Genomic DNA, 17,700 nt, shown 5'->3' on the forward strand with positions numbered 1-17,700 from the left:
TTTTTTTTCTTAACGTAGTCAGTAAAAAATATTTGTTTTTTCAATGCTGAGTAATAGTTTATTATGATGAAGCCATCTTTTGATAGAGGAAAGGAAGAGCAGAGGTGATATGATACAGACTTTCAGATACTTGAAAAGTTTTAATGATCCAAAGACAACGACAAACCGTTTCTGTTGCAAAAAAATCAGCAGAACCAGGGGTCACGATTTAAAACTCCAGGGAGGAAGACTGAGAACCAATGTCAGGAAGTATTTCTTCACGGAGAGGGTGGTGGATGCTTGGAATGCCCTTCCGGAGGAAGTGGTGAAGACCAAAACTGTGAAGGATTTCAAAGAAGCATGGGATAAACACTGGATCCATAAAGTATAGAGGATGTGAATGAAGTGAAGAGGAATGGGGGGCGGCTTGCGGGCATGATGGCTACTACCTGGAGATAAATTTCCTAATTAAATAAATATACACACGGTTAATGCGACTCCAACATTGCTCTATGCTTCAATGGCAAGAGGAAATGTGAAAAAAAAGGATTTGCATCCACAAAAAAGCAGGGGAGTAGCTTGCTTGATACGGCGGTTACTACCCCAAACCAAATTAGCCTGATACTTCACTCACAATGATATCCAGCATAGTTCTCTGCTTCAACGGCAGGGGGAATGATGAAAAGATCTCTGCTTCAACGGCAGGGGGAATGAAGTAAAGATGATTTATATTCGGACAACAACCCTCAAGGACTGAGTTGGATAGGTTGGATAAACATGAGTGGGAGTAGCTTGCTATGGCAGCGGTTACTACCCCTAAACAATTAGCTAGATACTTCAATTAGATGCTGCTCCAGCACTGAAACAGCTCCAGCACTTAGATGCAGCTCCAGCGCTGCTAACTACATCGATATCGGGGGTGGAAGGGAAATAGAATAAAAAGTCACTTACAAGGGACAAGAGAAACAGATAAGTATGGGGGAGGAAAAAAAAGTGAAAGCTTGCTGGGCAGACTGGATGGACCGTTTGGTCTTCTTCTGCCGTCATTTCTTTGTTTCTATGTGTTTCTATAATTTTATTAGACCTATAGTATATGACCAAGATGAAGAAAAAGGGGGAAAAAAACTGGATGTTGGTGTAAACTTGATTAGTTTATGCCGAGACTAACCAAAATCCTACAGAGCGGTGTCGGGTAAATATTGAAGAGGGTGGTTGATAGGGCAGAATCTTGTGGAACACTGGTGGTCATACTGCCCAGTCCAGTACTGTTGCTAAGGCATACCTGTTGTGATTGGCCTGTAAAAAATGAGGAAAACCATTCGAGCTGTGCCAGATAAGCCTAAGGGCCGCAGTCAGTGTGTTTAGTTTATTATGGTCTAGTGTATCAAATATGGTGGAAATATCAAGCAAAACTATGATGTAGAGAATGCCTTTGTCAAAGCCTCTCAGGGATAGTATCAGTGGTGGATGTTAAGGTTTATGTGTTAAAACTTTCCTGGAAGCCAAATTGAAATTGGTCAATAAGAAAGTTGACTTCTAGAAAATCATGCAATTGAGAGAGTACGGCTGCCTCTGTTACTGTGGTGAGAAGATTGGATGGTAGTTGGCAACAATCTTAGTGTGTTTTGTTTTTTTAAGGGTAGGAGGTACAGAAGTGTGCTTGAGGGAAGGAGGCAAGGAACCAGAAGATAGTGATAAGTTGATTTCTGTAATTGGTTTTGTAATCTCATCTTAACACTTTCAATAATGCCATTGAAAAGGGACTAAGAGCACAAGGAAATATTTTTTTCATTAACAACTGAGAGGTGGCATCCTCACTGATAGTATGGAAAGATGACCAAGATGGCAGGTCTAAAGAGAAGTTTTCATTGACAGAGGCCACAGTGGAATTTAGGGATGTGAATCGTTTTTTGACGATTTAAAATATCGTCCGATATATTTTAAATCGTCAAAAATCGTTAGAAGCGCGATACAATAGGAATTCCCCCGATTTATCGTCAAAAATCGTAAATCGGGGGGAAGGGAAGGGGGAAGGGGGAGTGCGGAAAAACTGGCACACTAAAACAACCCTAAAACCCACCCAGACCCTTTAAAATAAATCCCCCACCCTCCCGAACCCCCCCAAAATGCCTTAAATTACCTGGGGTCCAGAGCGGGGGTCCCGGTGTGATCTTTTACTCTCGGGCCTGCGGTGCGTTGTAGAAATGGCGCCGGCGCCATTTTGTTTTTTGTCCCCCGACGTCAGGAGCATAGGAGATCGCTCCCGGACCCAGGCTGGACCCCCAGGGACTTTTGGCCAGCTTGGGGGGGGGGGCCTCCTGACCCCCACAAGACTTGCCAAAAGTCCAGCGGGGGTCCGGGAGCGACCTCCTGCACTCAAATTGTTTTGCCGTACATTTGTACGGCAAAACGACGTCAGGAGCGTAGGAGATCGCTCCCGGACCCCTGCTGGACCCCCAGGGACTTTTGGCCAGCTTGGGGGGGCCTCCTGACTCCCACAAGACTTGCCAAAAGTCCAGCGGGGGTCTGGGAACGACCTCCTGCAGTCGAATCGTTTTGCCGTACGGCCGGCGCCTTAATTTCTCCTACTAGTTTTTTGTTCAATTACCTATATTTTAACCATTGTTAAATGTATAACGCTCCGGCGTAAGTTCTGTTCTCTGAACACCGACGTGATATCTCTGATGAGCGGCGGTATATAAAAAATTATAAATAAATAAAAATAAATAAATAAATATTTTCTCTTTATTAGTTTTAAATGTATTACCTAGTAACTTCATCGTGTAGCCCCTAGTCTTTGTAATTTTAGAAAGAGTAAACTACTGATTGTTTTTACTTCCATGCCACTCATTTTATAGATCTCTATCATATCTCCCCTCAGCCATCTCTTCTCCAAGCTGGAGTCCTAACCTCTAGCCTTTCTTCATAAATACTTCCATGCCATTATCATTTTGGTTGCCCTTCTCTGTACCTTTTCTAATTATACTATATCTTTTTTTGAGATGTGATGAACTGCACACAATACTCAAGATGAGGTCACACCATGGAGCAATACAGTGGCATTATGATATTCTGTTTTATTCTCCATTCCCTTCGTAATAATCCCTAGCATTCTATTTGCTTTCTTGCCTGCTGCTGCACACTGAGCAGAAGATTTCAATGTATTTTCAATGATGACACCTAGATTCTTTTCCTGAGTGACTCCTAATGGGCAGGCTGATGCAATATAGAAGCGCTAACACCATGCCTCTAAACTGGGCACACATTTAACATGTGCACAATCACCTCTCTTGGGCACCCAATGCAATTAGCAAGTGAGCTGCCGCGCTGAAAAGATCATGCTTAAGGATACGTTGTGTGTGTCCAACTGTCCATGACATCTGGTGGTTAGGAAACATGGCTGTGTGTGGGTTAAGAAAACGGACGCTCAATTTAAGTGTCCATTTTATTCCATGGTAGCTAATTTACTGGCACACACAATATACGTGACCCAGAGCTGGTATATTATAGATGTGTATATTGTAAGCCCCGAAAAATGTTTTTTTCCATCAACGCTTTTTTTTTTTTTTTTTTTTTTTATGGTGCTGCTTTCTGTGGTTCTTCTCCTTAGTATCGCAATGAAACTAAGTAGGAAGAACCATGTTTTGGATGCGTGTCCATAAGCCCTGCGATGCCATAAGGGGATCAGTGCATCCAAAGCATGTGTCCAGACTTGCACATAGCGCTCATTACATGTAAATTCCATGTAGATGAGGCTATTAGCTAGTACCCCGTGATGTAGAAAATCCTTGTGCATCTGAGGTGCAGTTTTTTTTAAGTTGACCTGTGGACACGTGAGAAGACTTTATGCCTGCTCCGGGGCAGGCGTAAAATTTTATGGGTTAAAAAGTGCACCTCAGGCACATGGATTTTTTGCATCATGAGGAAATAGCCAATAGCCTCATCTACATGGAATTTACATATAATGAGCGCTATTAGCTGTGTGCAAGTTTGTATGCAGAGCAATTGTCCATATTAAATTTCATTTGCCATTTGCATGCCCACTCTCCCAGTTTTGCAAGGTCCTCTTGTAATTTCTCACACTCCTCTTGTGATTTAACAACTTTACATTTTGTGCCATTGACAAATTTGATCACCTTACTTGCTCCCATTTCCAGATCCTTTATATATTAAAAAGCAGTGGTCCCAGAACAGATCCCTGGGACACTCCACTATTTACCTTTCTCCATTGGGAAAATTTACGATTTAGCCCTACTCTGTTTTTCTATCATTTAACCAGGTGGCAGTCCACAATAGGACACTGCCACCTGTCTGATGACTTTTTAATTTCCTAAGATGTTTCTTATGAAGGACTTTGTCAGTTACACCATTTTGCCTTGCATAGACATCAGACTTGCTGGTCTATAGTTTCCTGGATCACCCCTTGAACTTGTTTTAAAAATTGGCGTTACATTGGCAACCCTCCAGTCTTCAGGTAGCATAGACTGTTACTGATAGTTTACAAATTTCCAATAGCAGGTCTTCAATTTCATTTCTCAGTTCTTTAGTATCTTCCCCCCCCCCCCCCCCCAATTTTTAAGTGCTTGGTGGTCCAGTGGGGGTCCCAGGAGCGTTCTCCTGCTCTCGGGCCGTCGGCTGCCAGTAAACAAAATGGCGCCGATGGCCCTTTGCCCTTAGTATGTGACAGGGTATCCGAGCCATTGGCCAGCCCCTGTCACATGGTAGGAGCACTGGATGGCCCGTGCCATTTTTAAAGATGGCACCGGCCGGCTATCGGCGCCATTTTCTATACTGGCAGCCAACGGTCCGAGAGCGGGAGAACGCTCCCGGGACCCCCAATGGACCACCAGGTACTTAATTTTTTGGGGGGGGGTTGGAGGGGTCCGGAGGGTGGGGGGATACTAAAGATCTAAATTTAAAGGGTCGGGCTGTGTTTTTGGGTTATCAGCTCTGCACAGCTGATTTAAAAAAAAAAAAAGATTGGACCGCGGGAAAAATAATTTTCCGATAGTCCACGAATCCGAAACTGGAACCGATTCCGATTCACATCTCTAGTTAGTATAGCTGTGTTTAAAAAAGGATTGGAAGGACTTCAAAGGGGCGTGGGATAAACACTGTGGATCCATAAAGTCTAGAGGATATGAATGAATGTGGAAAAAAGGATTTGCATTCACAAAAAAGCGGGGAGTAGCTTGCTTGTTACGGCAGTTACTACCCCAAACCAAATAAGCCTGATATTTCACTTTCAATGCATATCCAGCATAGCTCTCTGCTTCATCAGCAGGGGAGAAAGACTGATACTTCACGCATATCCAGCATAACTCTCTGCTTCAACAGCAGGGTGAATGAAGAAAAGAGGATCTATATGCAGACAACAACCAAAAAGGACTGAATTACATAGTCTGGGAAAACAAATAAGCATGGGTGTAGCTTGCTTATTGCGGCGGTTACTACCCCTAACTAATTAAGCTAAATATTTCACATAGATGCAGTTCCAACACTGCTCTCTGCATTAATGGTGGGGGTGGAAGGGAAATAGAACCAAAAGGTTACTAAGAGCCAAGAGTAACAGATAAGTATGAGAAAAAAAATGTGCAAAGCTTGCTGGGCAGACTGGATGGGCCGTTTAGTCTTCTTCTGCCATCATTTCTATGTTTCTATGGATAAGTTCTTGGAGGAGAAGTCCATTACCTGCTTTTAATTAAATTGACTTAGAAAATAGCCACTGCTATTACTAGCAACGGTAACATGAAATAGACTTAGTTTTTGGGTACTTGCCAGGTTCTTATGGCCTGGATTGGCCACTGTTGGAAACAGGATGCTGGGCTTGATGGACCCTTGGTTTGACCCAATATGGCATGTTCTTATGCCAGAAATGATATTAAAAAGTGAGGATTCAAAGGAACTGAAACAAATCTCAGTGAACCTGAAAGATGTACTAGGGAAAATTGATAAACTAAAGAGTAGCAAATCACCTGGACCAAATGGTATACATCCCAGAGTGCTGAAAGAACTGAGAAATGAAATTGAAGACCTGCTATTGGAAATTTGTAAACTATCAGTAACAGTCTATGCTACCTGAAGACTGGAGGGTTGCCAATGTAACGCCAATTTTTAAAACAAGTTCAAGGGGTGATCCAGGAAACTATAGACCAGCAGTCTGATGTCTAAAGGGTTGGGCTGTGTTTTTGTAAGTGCCCTTTCTTCCCGCCCCCCCCCCCCCCCCAAATAACGATAGGAGAACCCACGAAATTAATCGTGGGGTTTCCTATCGCTATCGGGGACCCCCGATATCTGACGAGATTGAAAATATTGTCTGATATTTTCAATCATCAGATAAACGATTCACATTGCTAATACTAACTGCACTAACCACATCCTCTGGCAACAAATTCCAGAGTTTAATTGTGCGTTGAGTGAAGAAGAACTTTCTCCAATTAGTTTTAAATGTGCCACATGCTAACTTCATGGAGTGCCCCCTAGTCTTTCTATTATCCGAAAGAGTAAATAACCGATTCACATCTACCCGTTCTAGACCTCTCATGATTTTAAACACCTCTATCGTATCCTCCCTCAGTCGTCTCTTCTCCAAGCTGAAATGTCCTAACCTCTTTAGTCTTTCCTCATAGGGGAGCTGTTCCATTCCCCTTATAATTTTGGTCACCCTTCTCTGTACCTTCTCCATCTTTTACATCTTCCTCAGTGAATACTAAAGCAAAGAATTAATTTAGTCTCTCTGCTGTGAATTTGTCATCTCTAAGTGCCTTTATTGGAGGAGCTAAATTTCAACAGGTAAGCTTTTCTGGCGAATTCAACTGCAGAGACCTTACTTTAAAGGGGGATACTTTTTATAAATAACTTTTTGTTGTTTTAATTTTTGAAAGGGATTTTTTGCATTGCTTTATTTGTTTTAGGCATTATTTCTACTTATTTTTAGAAAGGAAGGGTCACCCACCCACCCTACCTTTGCTTCTAACCTTATCGACTAACCCACTAGTTTAGGGGGGGTGGAAGTAATTTTAGATACATTTAATTACTGTGGAATCAAAGTTTCAGGAGGAGATTAATTAGTTAATGCCATAGTAGATATTTCAGCAACCTTATGAAAAAGCAGCAATGCAAATACTACACCAGGCCCTAGAACATTAATACATCACCTGTGGGAATAACAGACAAGCTGGACTACTACTACAGAGAAACTACACGCTAGCAGAAATACTGCATTTCAGTCACACACACACACACAGGCAAAACGGAGACTGATCTTTAACTAATATAGAAATAAGAGACCACAAATTAGAAACAGAAACATGCAGATAAAACCAAAATAGCCTGAGAAACTAAAGTCTCTGAACAGTGGAATACTGAAGAAAGAGCAAAATACAAAAATATAAGAAATGCACATTCCTAAAGATGGCATTTCTAACATTTCAAAATAAATTTATTTATTTTTTTTACCTTTGTTGTCTGATCTTTGTATTTTTCTAATCCGTTGGTCTTGGTCTCTTTTTCCTATTTTTTCCCTTGTCGCTCATTTCCTAATTCCTTTTCAGTGTCTTTCTTCTCTACTGTCTTCTTCCCTTCCACACACACACGCTTTCTCTCACAGACTCCCTCACACACTCAAGCTCTCATTCTCATATGCTCTGCCCCCCCCCCCCCCCCCACACACATACAAGCTTTCACTTTCTCACCCCTCCCCAGGCTTACATTCTTATGCACACACAGACGCACATCCAGGCTCCCATTCTCACCCACAAACCGATGCTCCTATTCTCACCCACACATACACATATATTCAAGTTCCCATTCACACCCACACATTCAAGCTCCCATTCACTAGGTTTTACTTGAGTAAATGCACATTACTCAAGTAAGTGGACCTTTGAAAATTGCTACAATATATGCTATTGAATTGTCCATAGGATTTGCTCGTGTAAGTGCACTTTAGTAAATGACTTTTGAAAATTCCTACAATAGTAGTTACATTTACACGCTAACTCCTTTTGAAAATTACCCCCTTAACCTTTGCAGTTGATCCTTTCATTTTTTTTCTTACCATTTTCCTCATTTTCTTATAATCACCTTTTTGAAAGTTAAATGCTGTTGCAGTAGATTTCTTTAGTGCAAGCCCTCCCAGTTAAGTCAAATTTGATAATCTTGTGATCTCTATTGCCAAGTGCCTCCAAAACCTCTCGCACCCAATCCTGTGTTCCACTAAGGACTAGGTCTAAAATAGTGTCCCCTCTGGTTGGTTCTTGTACCAGCTGCTCCATAAAGCAGTCATTTTTCATTTAGGAGCTTTACCTCTCTAGAATGTTCTGATGTAACATTCACTCAGTCAATACTGGGGTAATTGAAATCATCCATTATTACTGTACTGCTGCTTTTGGTAGCCTCTCTAATTTCTTTTAGCATTTCATTGTCTGTTAGTTCATTCTGGCTATGTGCATGGTAAAACACCCCCACTATTTTATTTCCCTTTTCACCTGGAATTTTTATCCACAAAGATTCAACATTGCATTTTGTTTCCTGCAGAACTCTTGTCCTATCATTTTGATATAGTTTGTATCCAGGTATCACAGTATTCCATTGCTTATCCTCCTTCCACCAGGTCTCTGAGATGCCTACCTCTTCATCTGGTGCTTTGCACTCTCTCACTTGCAGGAACATGAAATAAAAAAGTGGTCTGACCAGGGAATGGATTGGACAGATAGATTAGGGGGCGATTTGGCTAGTATACAAAGTGGCATGAAAACTTAAAAGCTAGGGTATGGCCCATTCTATGGGTCTATGAGTGAATGAATTGCTCTCATCCAAGACCATCCATAGAGCTGAGCAAAAGGTTACCAGCTGGGGTTTAAAGTATCTGGGTCAATGTGTAGATTTAAAGTCTCCTTGAACTACGGTGGTTAAGTCTAAAGGGGTAACGAGAGTGTTTCAATCAACGGAGATATATTGTGAGTCAGATATGATGGAATAGTCTCTCAAGTAGTTGTGGTTGAAACTTATTTTTGATAATAATTAAGAGGTCGCCACCATGCTTAGCAGATCTCTGTTGTGAAAATACTAGATAATTATCATGCAAGTTGATTAGTGAGAACACTCTCGGTATCATATAGCCAGGTCACAGTTAAGCAAAGGTAATCAGGCTGATTAGAGTGCAACAGATCGTATATCACAGAAATTTTATTTTTTACTGCTTGAACATTTAACAACATAACAGCAAAATCAGACTTAGTTAATATGCTGGGAATAGGTTTGATACTCACAGGTAAGTAGCTGGCATGGGCGAGGGAGACATGGCTTCCTCCAGGAAGATAAATCGCTATAGCAGCCGTGACCGCTAAACACCAATTTGGCTGCTGTTGGATCATAAAGAACCAATTAGGGAAGTCTGCTCTTAAGTGACAGTGGCAGTGCAGAAAAAAAAAGAATGGTTTGACTGGTGCAAGCTTTCTCAGGCTTACTCAGGATGCACAAAGGAGCGTGCTTGTAAACAAACTAAGCCACATGAGGTTGGGTCCTAAGATGGTGGTAATTGGGTTGGATGATAGGGTACAGAAGCGGTAGTAAATGGGAGTTCTCTAAGCTTAGGAGCCTAACATCACAAATGGAGTTAGCGCAAGAGTAACCATTTGACAGATTGATCCATGAGGAGCAGATTGGGAGCCAATTATATTCAGTGGCTTCACTGCAATGGGTTTGGAAGATATACTAGTTTGCAGATGCCACTAAAATCTGCAACAGGATTAACAATCCACAAGAAGCAGAAAAAGGAATATTCAAGCATTGAGCAGACAATAATGCAAAACGTGCAGTTTGCTTTTGAAGTAAGATATTTATGATCACCAAAGCAGAGTTGTAATAATCCTTTTGTCTATTTTCTATTTCTTTGGCTTGGACTTTCTTAGGTTTCAAAGGATGACCGCAGTGATAGAGAGAGCAGCTCTGAAGAGGAAGAGAAGACTTCCAGTGGCACAAAAGAAGCACATAATGCCTCCCTCAATGGGGCTAATTCGATTAATGGCCACTTAGCCAGTGGAGAGTGGGCAGAGGAATAAGAGCAGACTTTCTGGACAGGAACAAATCTAGGACGCATGTATTTCCTTAAATACAGATAAACCTTTTTTGGGAAGTGAGACATCCCAGCACCTGATATCAAAATGGAAAGATACTCCATATCTAAAACAGAATGAAGCGTTACATCATGTTACAGCAAAGGCATTAAACAGATACCTTTCCTTCCCTAATTGGTAAACAAAGCTGTTACAAATATATTTCTCTGAGGACAAGCAGGATGGCAGGCTTTACACATGGGTGATATCATCCAGCATGGAAAACTTATGTCAAAATGTCTAGAACTTTGACTGAGCCTCTCTGAGCATGCATTATACCATGTGTCCATGCAGGATTCTTTCAGTCCTACATTTTCCACGGAGCCTGATGGTTTACAGTCTGAGCGTCTCACTTTTTTTGTCTTTCATCTCTTCTCGTTTTTTCAGCAAGGCTAGATGTTGAGAGGCTGATCCTGTAACCCCTTGACCTCTGAGGATGGGTCTTGTGTCCTCCTAGCTTCCAGAAAGCCTTTTTCCAGAAAGTCCTATGGACTGAAGTGGAGGAGGTTTTCCATGTGGCATGAGCAAAGGGCCCTAGACCCTTTCTCCTGCTCAACACCCAAACTGCTAGATTACCTTCTACATCTCTCCAACACTAGTCTCAAGACCAACTCAGGTCGGGTTCAAATTGGTGTGACTGGCGCAATCACCATGGTATAGGAGGTAAGCCCATCTCGGAACAGCCTATAGCTGTCAGTTTCATGCAGAGACTGCTTCATTTGAAGTTTCCCTTAAGGCCTTCTGCTTTATCATGGGTCCTCAGTGTGGTGTCAGGTGAGCAAATGAAAGCTCCTTTCAAGCTACTGTGTTCCTGCGACCTGAAGTACCTCACCTGGAAGGTTATATTTTTGCTGACAATCACGTCAGTGCACAGGGTCAGTGAGTTTCAGGCCTTTAGTGACTTATCCACCTTACATAAAGTTTTTTCACAATAGGGTAGTCTTGTGTACATACCCTCAATGCCTGCCTAAGGTGGTGTCTGACTTCCATCTTACAATCAGTTGTCCTGCCAATATTTTTTCTAGGCCTCACACTCACAAGATGAACAAGCCCTGCACAGTTTGGACTGCAAGAGAGCCTTAGCCTTCTCTCTAGAGCAGACAGAAACCCATAGCAGTCCACCCAGCTTTTTGTTTTTTGATCAGAGCAAGCTGAGGATAGCTATTGTCAAACACTATCCAATTGTCTAGCAGACTGCATCTCGTTCTATTATGCCCAGGTAGGATTGCTTCTTGGGGGCCATGAAGAGGCTCACTCTAAGCCATGGCAGTGTCAATGGCCCACTTGCAGGTAGTCCCCATGGCGGAAAGCTGCAGGGCTATGACGTGGAGTTCAAGCCACTCATTCACATTGCGCTATTTGGATGAGGATGGCCAATGCGATAGGTTTCACCAGTCTGTCTTTCGGAACCTGTTTGAGATGTAGAACCCAACTCTGTTCCCACCTCTGTCCTCTTGTTTTATTCAGGTGGGCCCCCTCTTCTATATACAAAAAAGACTTGTTGCCAACAAAAATATAGTTGTTGATGTCCATTGGCACCGATTTGTTGTCCCCCATTTTTTGTTGGGGGATTGCCTGCAGCTAGGGATTCACCCATATGTGAAGACATACACTGCTTTCTCCTGCTTGTCCTCGGAGAAAGAATTTCTTACCTGTAACAGGTGTTCTCCAAGGATATCAGGATGTCTATCCTCACGAGATCCACCCGCCTCTCCATGGAGTTGGGTCTCCATGTGTGGGTTTTTTCTTAGAATTCTGTTATAAAACTGAGGGGACCCTGCATGGATGCATCGTATAATGCATGTGTGGGCATGTCAGAGTGGCTCAGTCAAAGTTCTAGGAACTTTGATCCAAGCTTTCTGTGCCGGGCTCCATTGGATGATGTCACCCATGTGTGAAGACTGACATCCTACTGCCCTTAGAGAACACATGTTACAGGTAAGCAAGTCTACATTCTCCAGCCCTAGGTCAGCCATGTGGTAGTTTTACTGTGAGCTGTGAATACTATGTAGAAGTGTGTTTGTTTCTTTCCTCATGCGTGTTGAACTGGTTTTTATTAGGATCAACTGAGGCCCAGGAGAGTAATACTGGCCTGGTTTTAGGTGTGTGCTGCTTATGGCTTGGAAACCTGCTCCTGGCCCAGATTTGGAATATTCTGATACAGAAGATTGTACTGAGCAGAGTACTTTCCCCTCAAGCAAGTTTTGTGTTGCTCATGGCTCCTAGCTTTCTTTCTAACATCCGTATAACCTAGTCCTAGTGATTTTTCTTGTATTTGGTTTTATTTCTGCTGTTCTATTCTGCCTGCTTGGTTAGTAGTAGCTGGTGCTTTACATACCTTTTTGGCAAGGACCGTGATGCATTACAGCCCAGCAGTTGCTGTTATCTGAAGCAGAGGATCAGAATATTAGCTTTTATCAGAGCAGTTATCCAATCTGTTTATAAATTAGAGTGACTGCTCCTGAAACAGTACTCGTTTCAACTTCATCATCTTCCTATTTTTCTTAATCCAAATGATCATGGTCTTTTTGTACTGATTTTCATTATGTTTTTCCCTTATTCTGTGGCTAAACAAGTGTGGGGCTCTTTCTCTGGACCTTTTTTTTCGGTAATTAGTATCTGTTCTCTGCTAGTCTGATGCTGTAGTAACTCCTGTGCCTTTTTAACCAGCAGCCTTGCTGGATACTGCAACGTACCCCTTTGGTTGGACCCGATAGAGGTATCGCAGTGTCATCGCAAGCCATCCAAGCCTAAGTGCATTGGCTTTATGCTGTTCTTAGCCTCAGTAGGCCCATAGTGAGACTTTATATGTGTCTTATGCTGTGGAGCGGAACTGAAAACCTTTTTATTCTCTGTACAATTCCCTGCACAAAACTCTGAGCACATTCTAAGCCATGCTAGAAGCAATCATGTCAAAATCCTTCATTATGAGATTTAGAAAAATATTTTGAACAATTATTTCTGAATGCTAAGGAAATTATTTTTATGTAGGGAAGATATGGGGGAGCAAGGCACCTTTTAAAGTGACTGATTGCATATGAGAGGCTACTAGAACAGTATAAGTTTTGCATGAAAATTGCAGATTACATTGCCCTTATCCATGTGGAAAATTCAAAGAGTCTCTATTTTAGCCTCTCACTGTAACTAGAAACTGAAACAGGCAAACTGCTAAAAATGTAAAGATCTTAAACACAAACTGGCAGGTGGAATACTACTTACATGTACCATTAAAGCTTGTATTGGCCTGTTGAGGTTCCATCTCCCTCATAGAGAAGTAATTTTGTGTTTTGTGGAAGAGTGACTCTTTTTTTTTTTTTTTTTATGTGATCACATGTATGGTTTGTAAGAGTGGAAGGTGGGTGTGGATTTAGTAACCGCAGACCCCGTGGCATTCCAGGACTTTGTCATTTTTAGGGGCTGGCCTCAAGGAACTTAAGTTTCAACGTGGAATATCTCATGTTAGGGTACCAAAACCTGCCGTAATTTGGGGAAAGGTCTTAAGAATGACAAGGTCTAAACTAGAACTTGCCTTTAGCAAGGCTTCCTGAAATTAGTCTTGTCATATCAATGCCTGCTTGCCCATCCCTCTCCCTTGTATGCTATCTTTGAGATGTTTTTAACGCATTTATTCCTTTCTTTATTTCAGAATGTTTTAAACAGCCTTTTTTTCTTAAATGATTTTTTTTAAAGCAATTCTAGTAAATAAACTTTTGCTTTGAATTAAATATGTATTTTCTGACCATTGATAGGGAAAGGGTCAGTCTGTCCATATTTTGTTAAACTATAATTAAGGAAAAGTAAAATAGCAGCTGCCAGATGGGTGTATATAGCAAGGAAGCCAATTTACAGACTTGTACACACATACTTCTTTAGAGACTCATCCTGCTGGGATAGGTTCTAAATCCACACCCAGAGAGCCACATAGCAGAAAATGCATTGTCCAAGGTTTCCTGCACTTAATGTCATGTCAAGGTACTAAGGGCAGGAACTTGTGCATTCCTGCATGCTGTAATCATGATCAGAACCATAAGGCCACCTTGAGTTCTGAATTATTTTATACTATTGTTTACTTTTGTCTCTAATTAAAGTTTTTTTGGAAATCTGTTTCCTGTTGCTTTTTAAAAATTTTTCCTTTTTTTTTTTTTTTAATTTATTTTCTAGTGGATATTTATTATTATGATATGCCCTAATCTTTCTAATAGAGTGCTGTACCTAAAAGCCACAGAGGAATATGATCAGGAAGGAAGGTGACAGCATGAAGGTAGTAGGATGGGCATAAAATAACGATTTCCTAGCGAGTAGCAGATGGTCTCAGGATCAATGGGTATAGGGTACTCCTGATAACAGATGGGAGATGGAGTCAGATTTCAAGTTGACGCCAGCCTACATATACCCGTGCAGGAAGCTTAGCTCTCTCCAGTATTTCTCCGTCTCCTAAGCAGATAGGGACACTACACACACTTGCACAGTGTTAGAAAATCCAAACCAAAGAGAGAAATCTTACCTCTAGAAGACGAGCCCCGCTCTCCTGCGGTGATACCTAAGGGTCCTTCCCCTTCCCTGAGGTGATTTCAGAGATCCCTCAAAGGCAAGCCTCGGTCCGGTAGCCGGTTCCCAGCGTGGACTTAGGCCCCAGAGTGGCTGAGAGGCAGCAGGTGCAATACCAAGCGAGGCAGTGAAGGTAATTCCCTCTCCCCCCGCAGCCGGAGACCACCCGGCACAAGACTGGGAAGCACCGAGACAAGGTAAAGTGGAAAACTCTCTTAAAGTCTCCGGTCTCCGAGGCTGGGTTAGCCGCACAGATTGTCCTTCCGGCGTCTGTTAAATCGGGTTGAGCAGCCCCGTCTGAGCTAGACCCCGATCTGGTACGAGGGTCCTCACTTGTGAACTTGTGAATATTTACATATTAAAAACTTGCGTTTTTAATATGTAAATATTCCTGTCCCTTTCTCTTTTTTCCTCCTATCCCAGTTGGTAACTTCCTTGTTCATTGTAACTATTATTTTCTGCACCAGTTCAATTACCTCTAGTTCTCTGTTCATTGCACGACTTGTTAAACGTAAACCGACTTGATGCAACCTCTGGTCGTGAAAGCCGGTATAGAAAATAAGAAATAAAATAAAATAAATAAAAATAAAAGTTAGCCAACAAATGGGGCGAATCTCCAGTGCCTCGTTTACCGGAGGACAGGAACAAGAGAAATCAGCGCTCCACCCGCCCCCCCCCCCCCCCCCCCCAAAGAACCTAAGAGCAGAGGAACCCAGTGCTTCAGACCGTACAAGAACACATACTACCAAGCACCTCGCCCCGCAGGCAGGGGCTAGTCCTTTCGGAACAGACACAAGAGGGGAGCAGGCTCAGGTACAGGCCCCAGCTGCACCCCACAATGAAAATCAACAGACCCATCCACAGGAAGAAGCCATAGGGGGGCAGACTTACCCTCTTCTACTAAAGATGGGTCGAGATAACATCGGACAAGTGGATCCTAACCATCATTTGGGAGGGATACTACCTGGACTTACACAGCATTCCTCCAGACAAATTCATGAGATCACCATGCCACTCCCTCTCCAAGAGAACGGCAGTGGAAACCACACTGACAAAACTATTCAGCCTAAAGGCGATAACCACAGTGCCCAAGCACCACCAAAATACTGGTCATTATTCCATCTATTTTATCGTCCCCAAGGAGGGGACGTTCAGGCCCATCCTGGACCTAAAGACTGTCAATCACTACCTGCGGGTACCACACTTCGCATGGAAACCCTACATTCAGTCAGGGCAGTAAAACCGGGAGAATTCCTGACTTTCTCTAGATCTGTCCGAAGCCTATCTCCACATCCCAGTCCATTACGACCATCAGCGCTTCCTATGCTTTGCGATACTGGTCCATCATTACCAGTTCCGGGTGCTACCCTTCGGACTAGCTACTGCTCCTCGGACGTTCACCAAAATCATGGTGGTAGTGGTGGCGACACTGAGGAAAGAAGGAATTCTCGTACATCCGTATCTGGACGAGTGGCTGATCAGGGCAAAATCTCCAGAGGAAAGTTACCAGGCGACCACCAGAGTCAAGAATCTACTACAGAATCTCAGGTGGGGCATCAACACAGCCAAGAGCTGCCTGCAGCCCTCCCAATTGCTAGAGTACCTGGGAGTCCGGTTCGACACCAAACAAGACAAGGTTGTTCTTCCCCCTATAAGGAGAAGGAAACTGATGGACCAGTTGCGAAAACTGTTGAACTATGCTCGCCCCAAGGTATGGGACTACCTCCAAGTCCTCGGTCTTATGACATCAACCCTAGAAGTCGTCCCATGGGCAAGGGCTCACATGCACCCACTACAATGCTCCCTACTATCACAATGGAACCCAATATCCCAGAACGACTCCATTCGCCTCCAGCTACCGGCAGAGGTTCGGACCCAGCTCCAATGGTGGCTACAGGAAGACCATCTGAGCTAGGGAGTAAGACTATCCCCACTGATCTGGATCTTGCTCACCACGGATGCGAGCCTGCGAGGGTGGGGAGCCCACTGCCAGGAACTGACGGCCCAGGGGCAATGGGACAAGGAAGACTCAGGATGGAACATAAACTGACTGGAAGCTCGAGCAGTCAGACTAACCTGCCTACAATTCAGTCACAAACTCTGGGGCAAATCTGTCAGTCATGTCGGACAACACCACAACAGTTGCCTACATCAACCACCAGGGAAGAACCAGAAGCCAACAAGTGTCCCAGGAAATAGACCCCCTAATGGCATGGGTGGAAGCAAACCTGCAAGGGATCTCAGCCGCCCATATCATGGGAAAAGACAATATCACTGTGGACTACCTCAGCAGAGAGTGTCTAGACCCAGGGGCATGGACGCTGTCGACTACAGCCTTCTAGCTGATAGTAAACTGCTGGGGAACCCCAGCCATGGATCTCCTGGCAACCCAGTCCAACACCCAAGTTCTTAAGCTGCAGACGCGAACCGCAATCCCGGAAACTTGACGCCCTTGTCCAGACCTGGCCACAGGAAGACCTGCTGTATGCTTTTCACCCATGGCCACTACTGGGCGGAATCATCCTCAAGCTAGAACACCACAGGGGGGCTAGTACTTCTACTGGCCCCATAATGGCCAAGAAGGCCATGGTACGCAGACATGTGAAGACTTCTTGCGGGGAACCCTCTGTGCCTGCCTCCACACAGGGATCTTCTCCAGCATGGACCGATCCTCCACGAAGACCCAACTCGATTCTCTCTTACGGTCTGGCCATTGAGAGGACTAGCCTGAAGAAGAATGGATACTCTAAGGCAGTGATTGACACCTTGCTCCGAGCATGCAAGTTCTCCACAGCTCTAGCTTATATACGAATATGGAGAATATTCGAAGCCTGGTGTGAGGACCGCAAGATCCTTCCGTGGACAGTCAAAATCCCCATGATCCTGGAATTTTTGCAGGACGGCTTGAAGAATGGGTTGTCTCTTAACTCCCTCAAGGTTCAGGTGGCCGCGCTGGCCTGCTTCAGAGCCAAAGTGGACGGCATCAGTCTGTCAACCCATCCAGATGTTTCCCGTTCCCTGAGAGGGGTCAAACAAATCCGACCACCATTAAAGT

The 17,700-nt window shown here is 43.4% G+C and overlaps 1 protein-coding gene across 2 annotated transcripts in view; it reads left to right on the top strand.

The window, feature by feature from the left end:
* CERS5 (ceramide synthase 5) overlaps positions 1-14,202 on the top strand; it is a 98,052-nt gene extending 83,850 nt beyond the window's left edge. The window contains exon 11 of one of the 2 annotated variants that reach the window (XR_003855559.1): positions 9,894-10,032. Coding sequence is in view for 1 of the 2 variants with exons in the window: in XM_029595012.1 (XP_029450872.1) it covers positions 9,894-10,043 (150 nt within the window). In the remaining variant the exon portion in view is untranslated. Of the gene's footprint in view, positions 1-9,893 lie in introns of both variants that reach the window. The other variant, XM_029595012.1, reaches the window with a different exon arrangement.
* Positions 14,203-17,700: the final 3,498 nt, after the last annotated feature.

Source organism: Rhinatrema bivittatum, chromosome 3, assembly GCF_901001135.1.
Source record: "Rhinatrema bivittatum chromosome 3, aRhiBiv1.1, whole genome shotgun sequence".
Classification (NCBI taxonomy): domain Eukaryota; kingdom Metazoa; phylum Chordata; class Amphibia; order Gymnophiona; family Rhinatrematidae; genus Rhinatrema; species Rhinatrema bivittatum.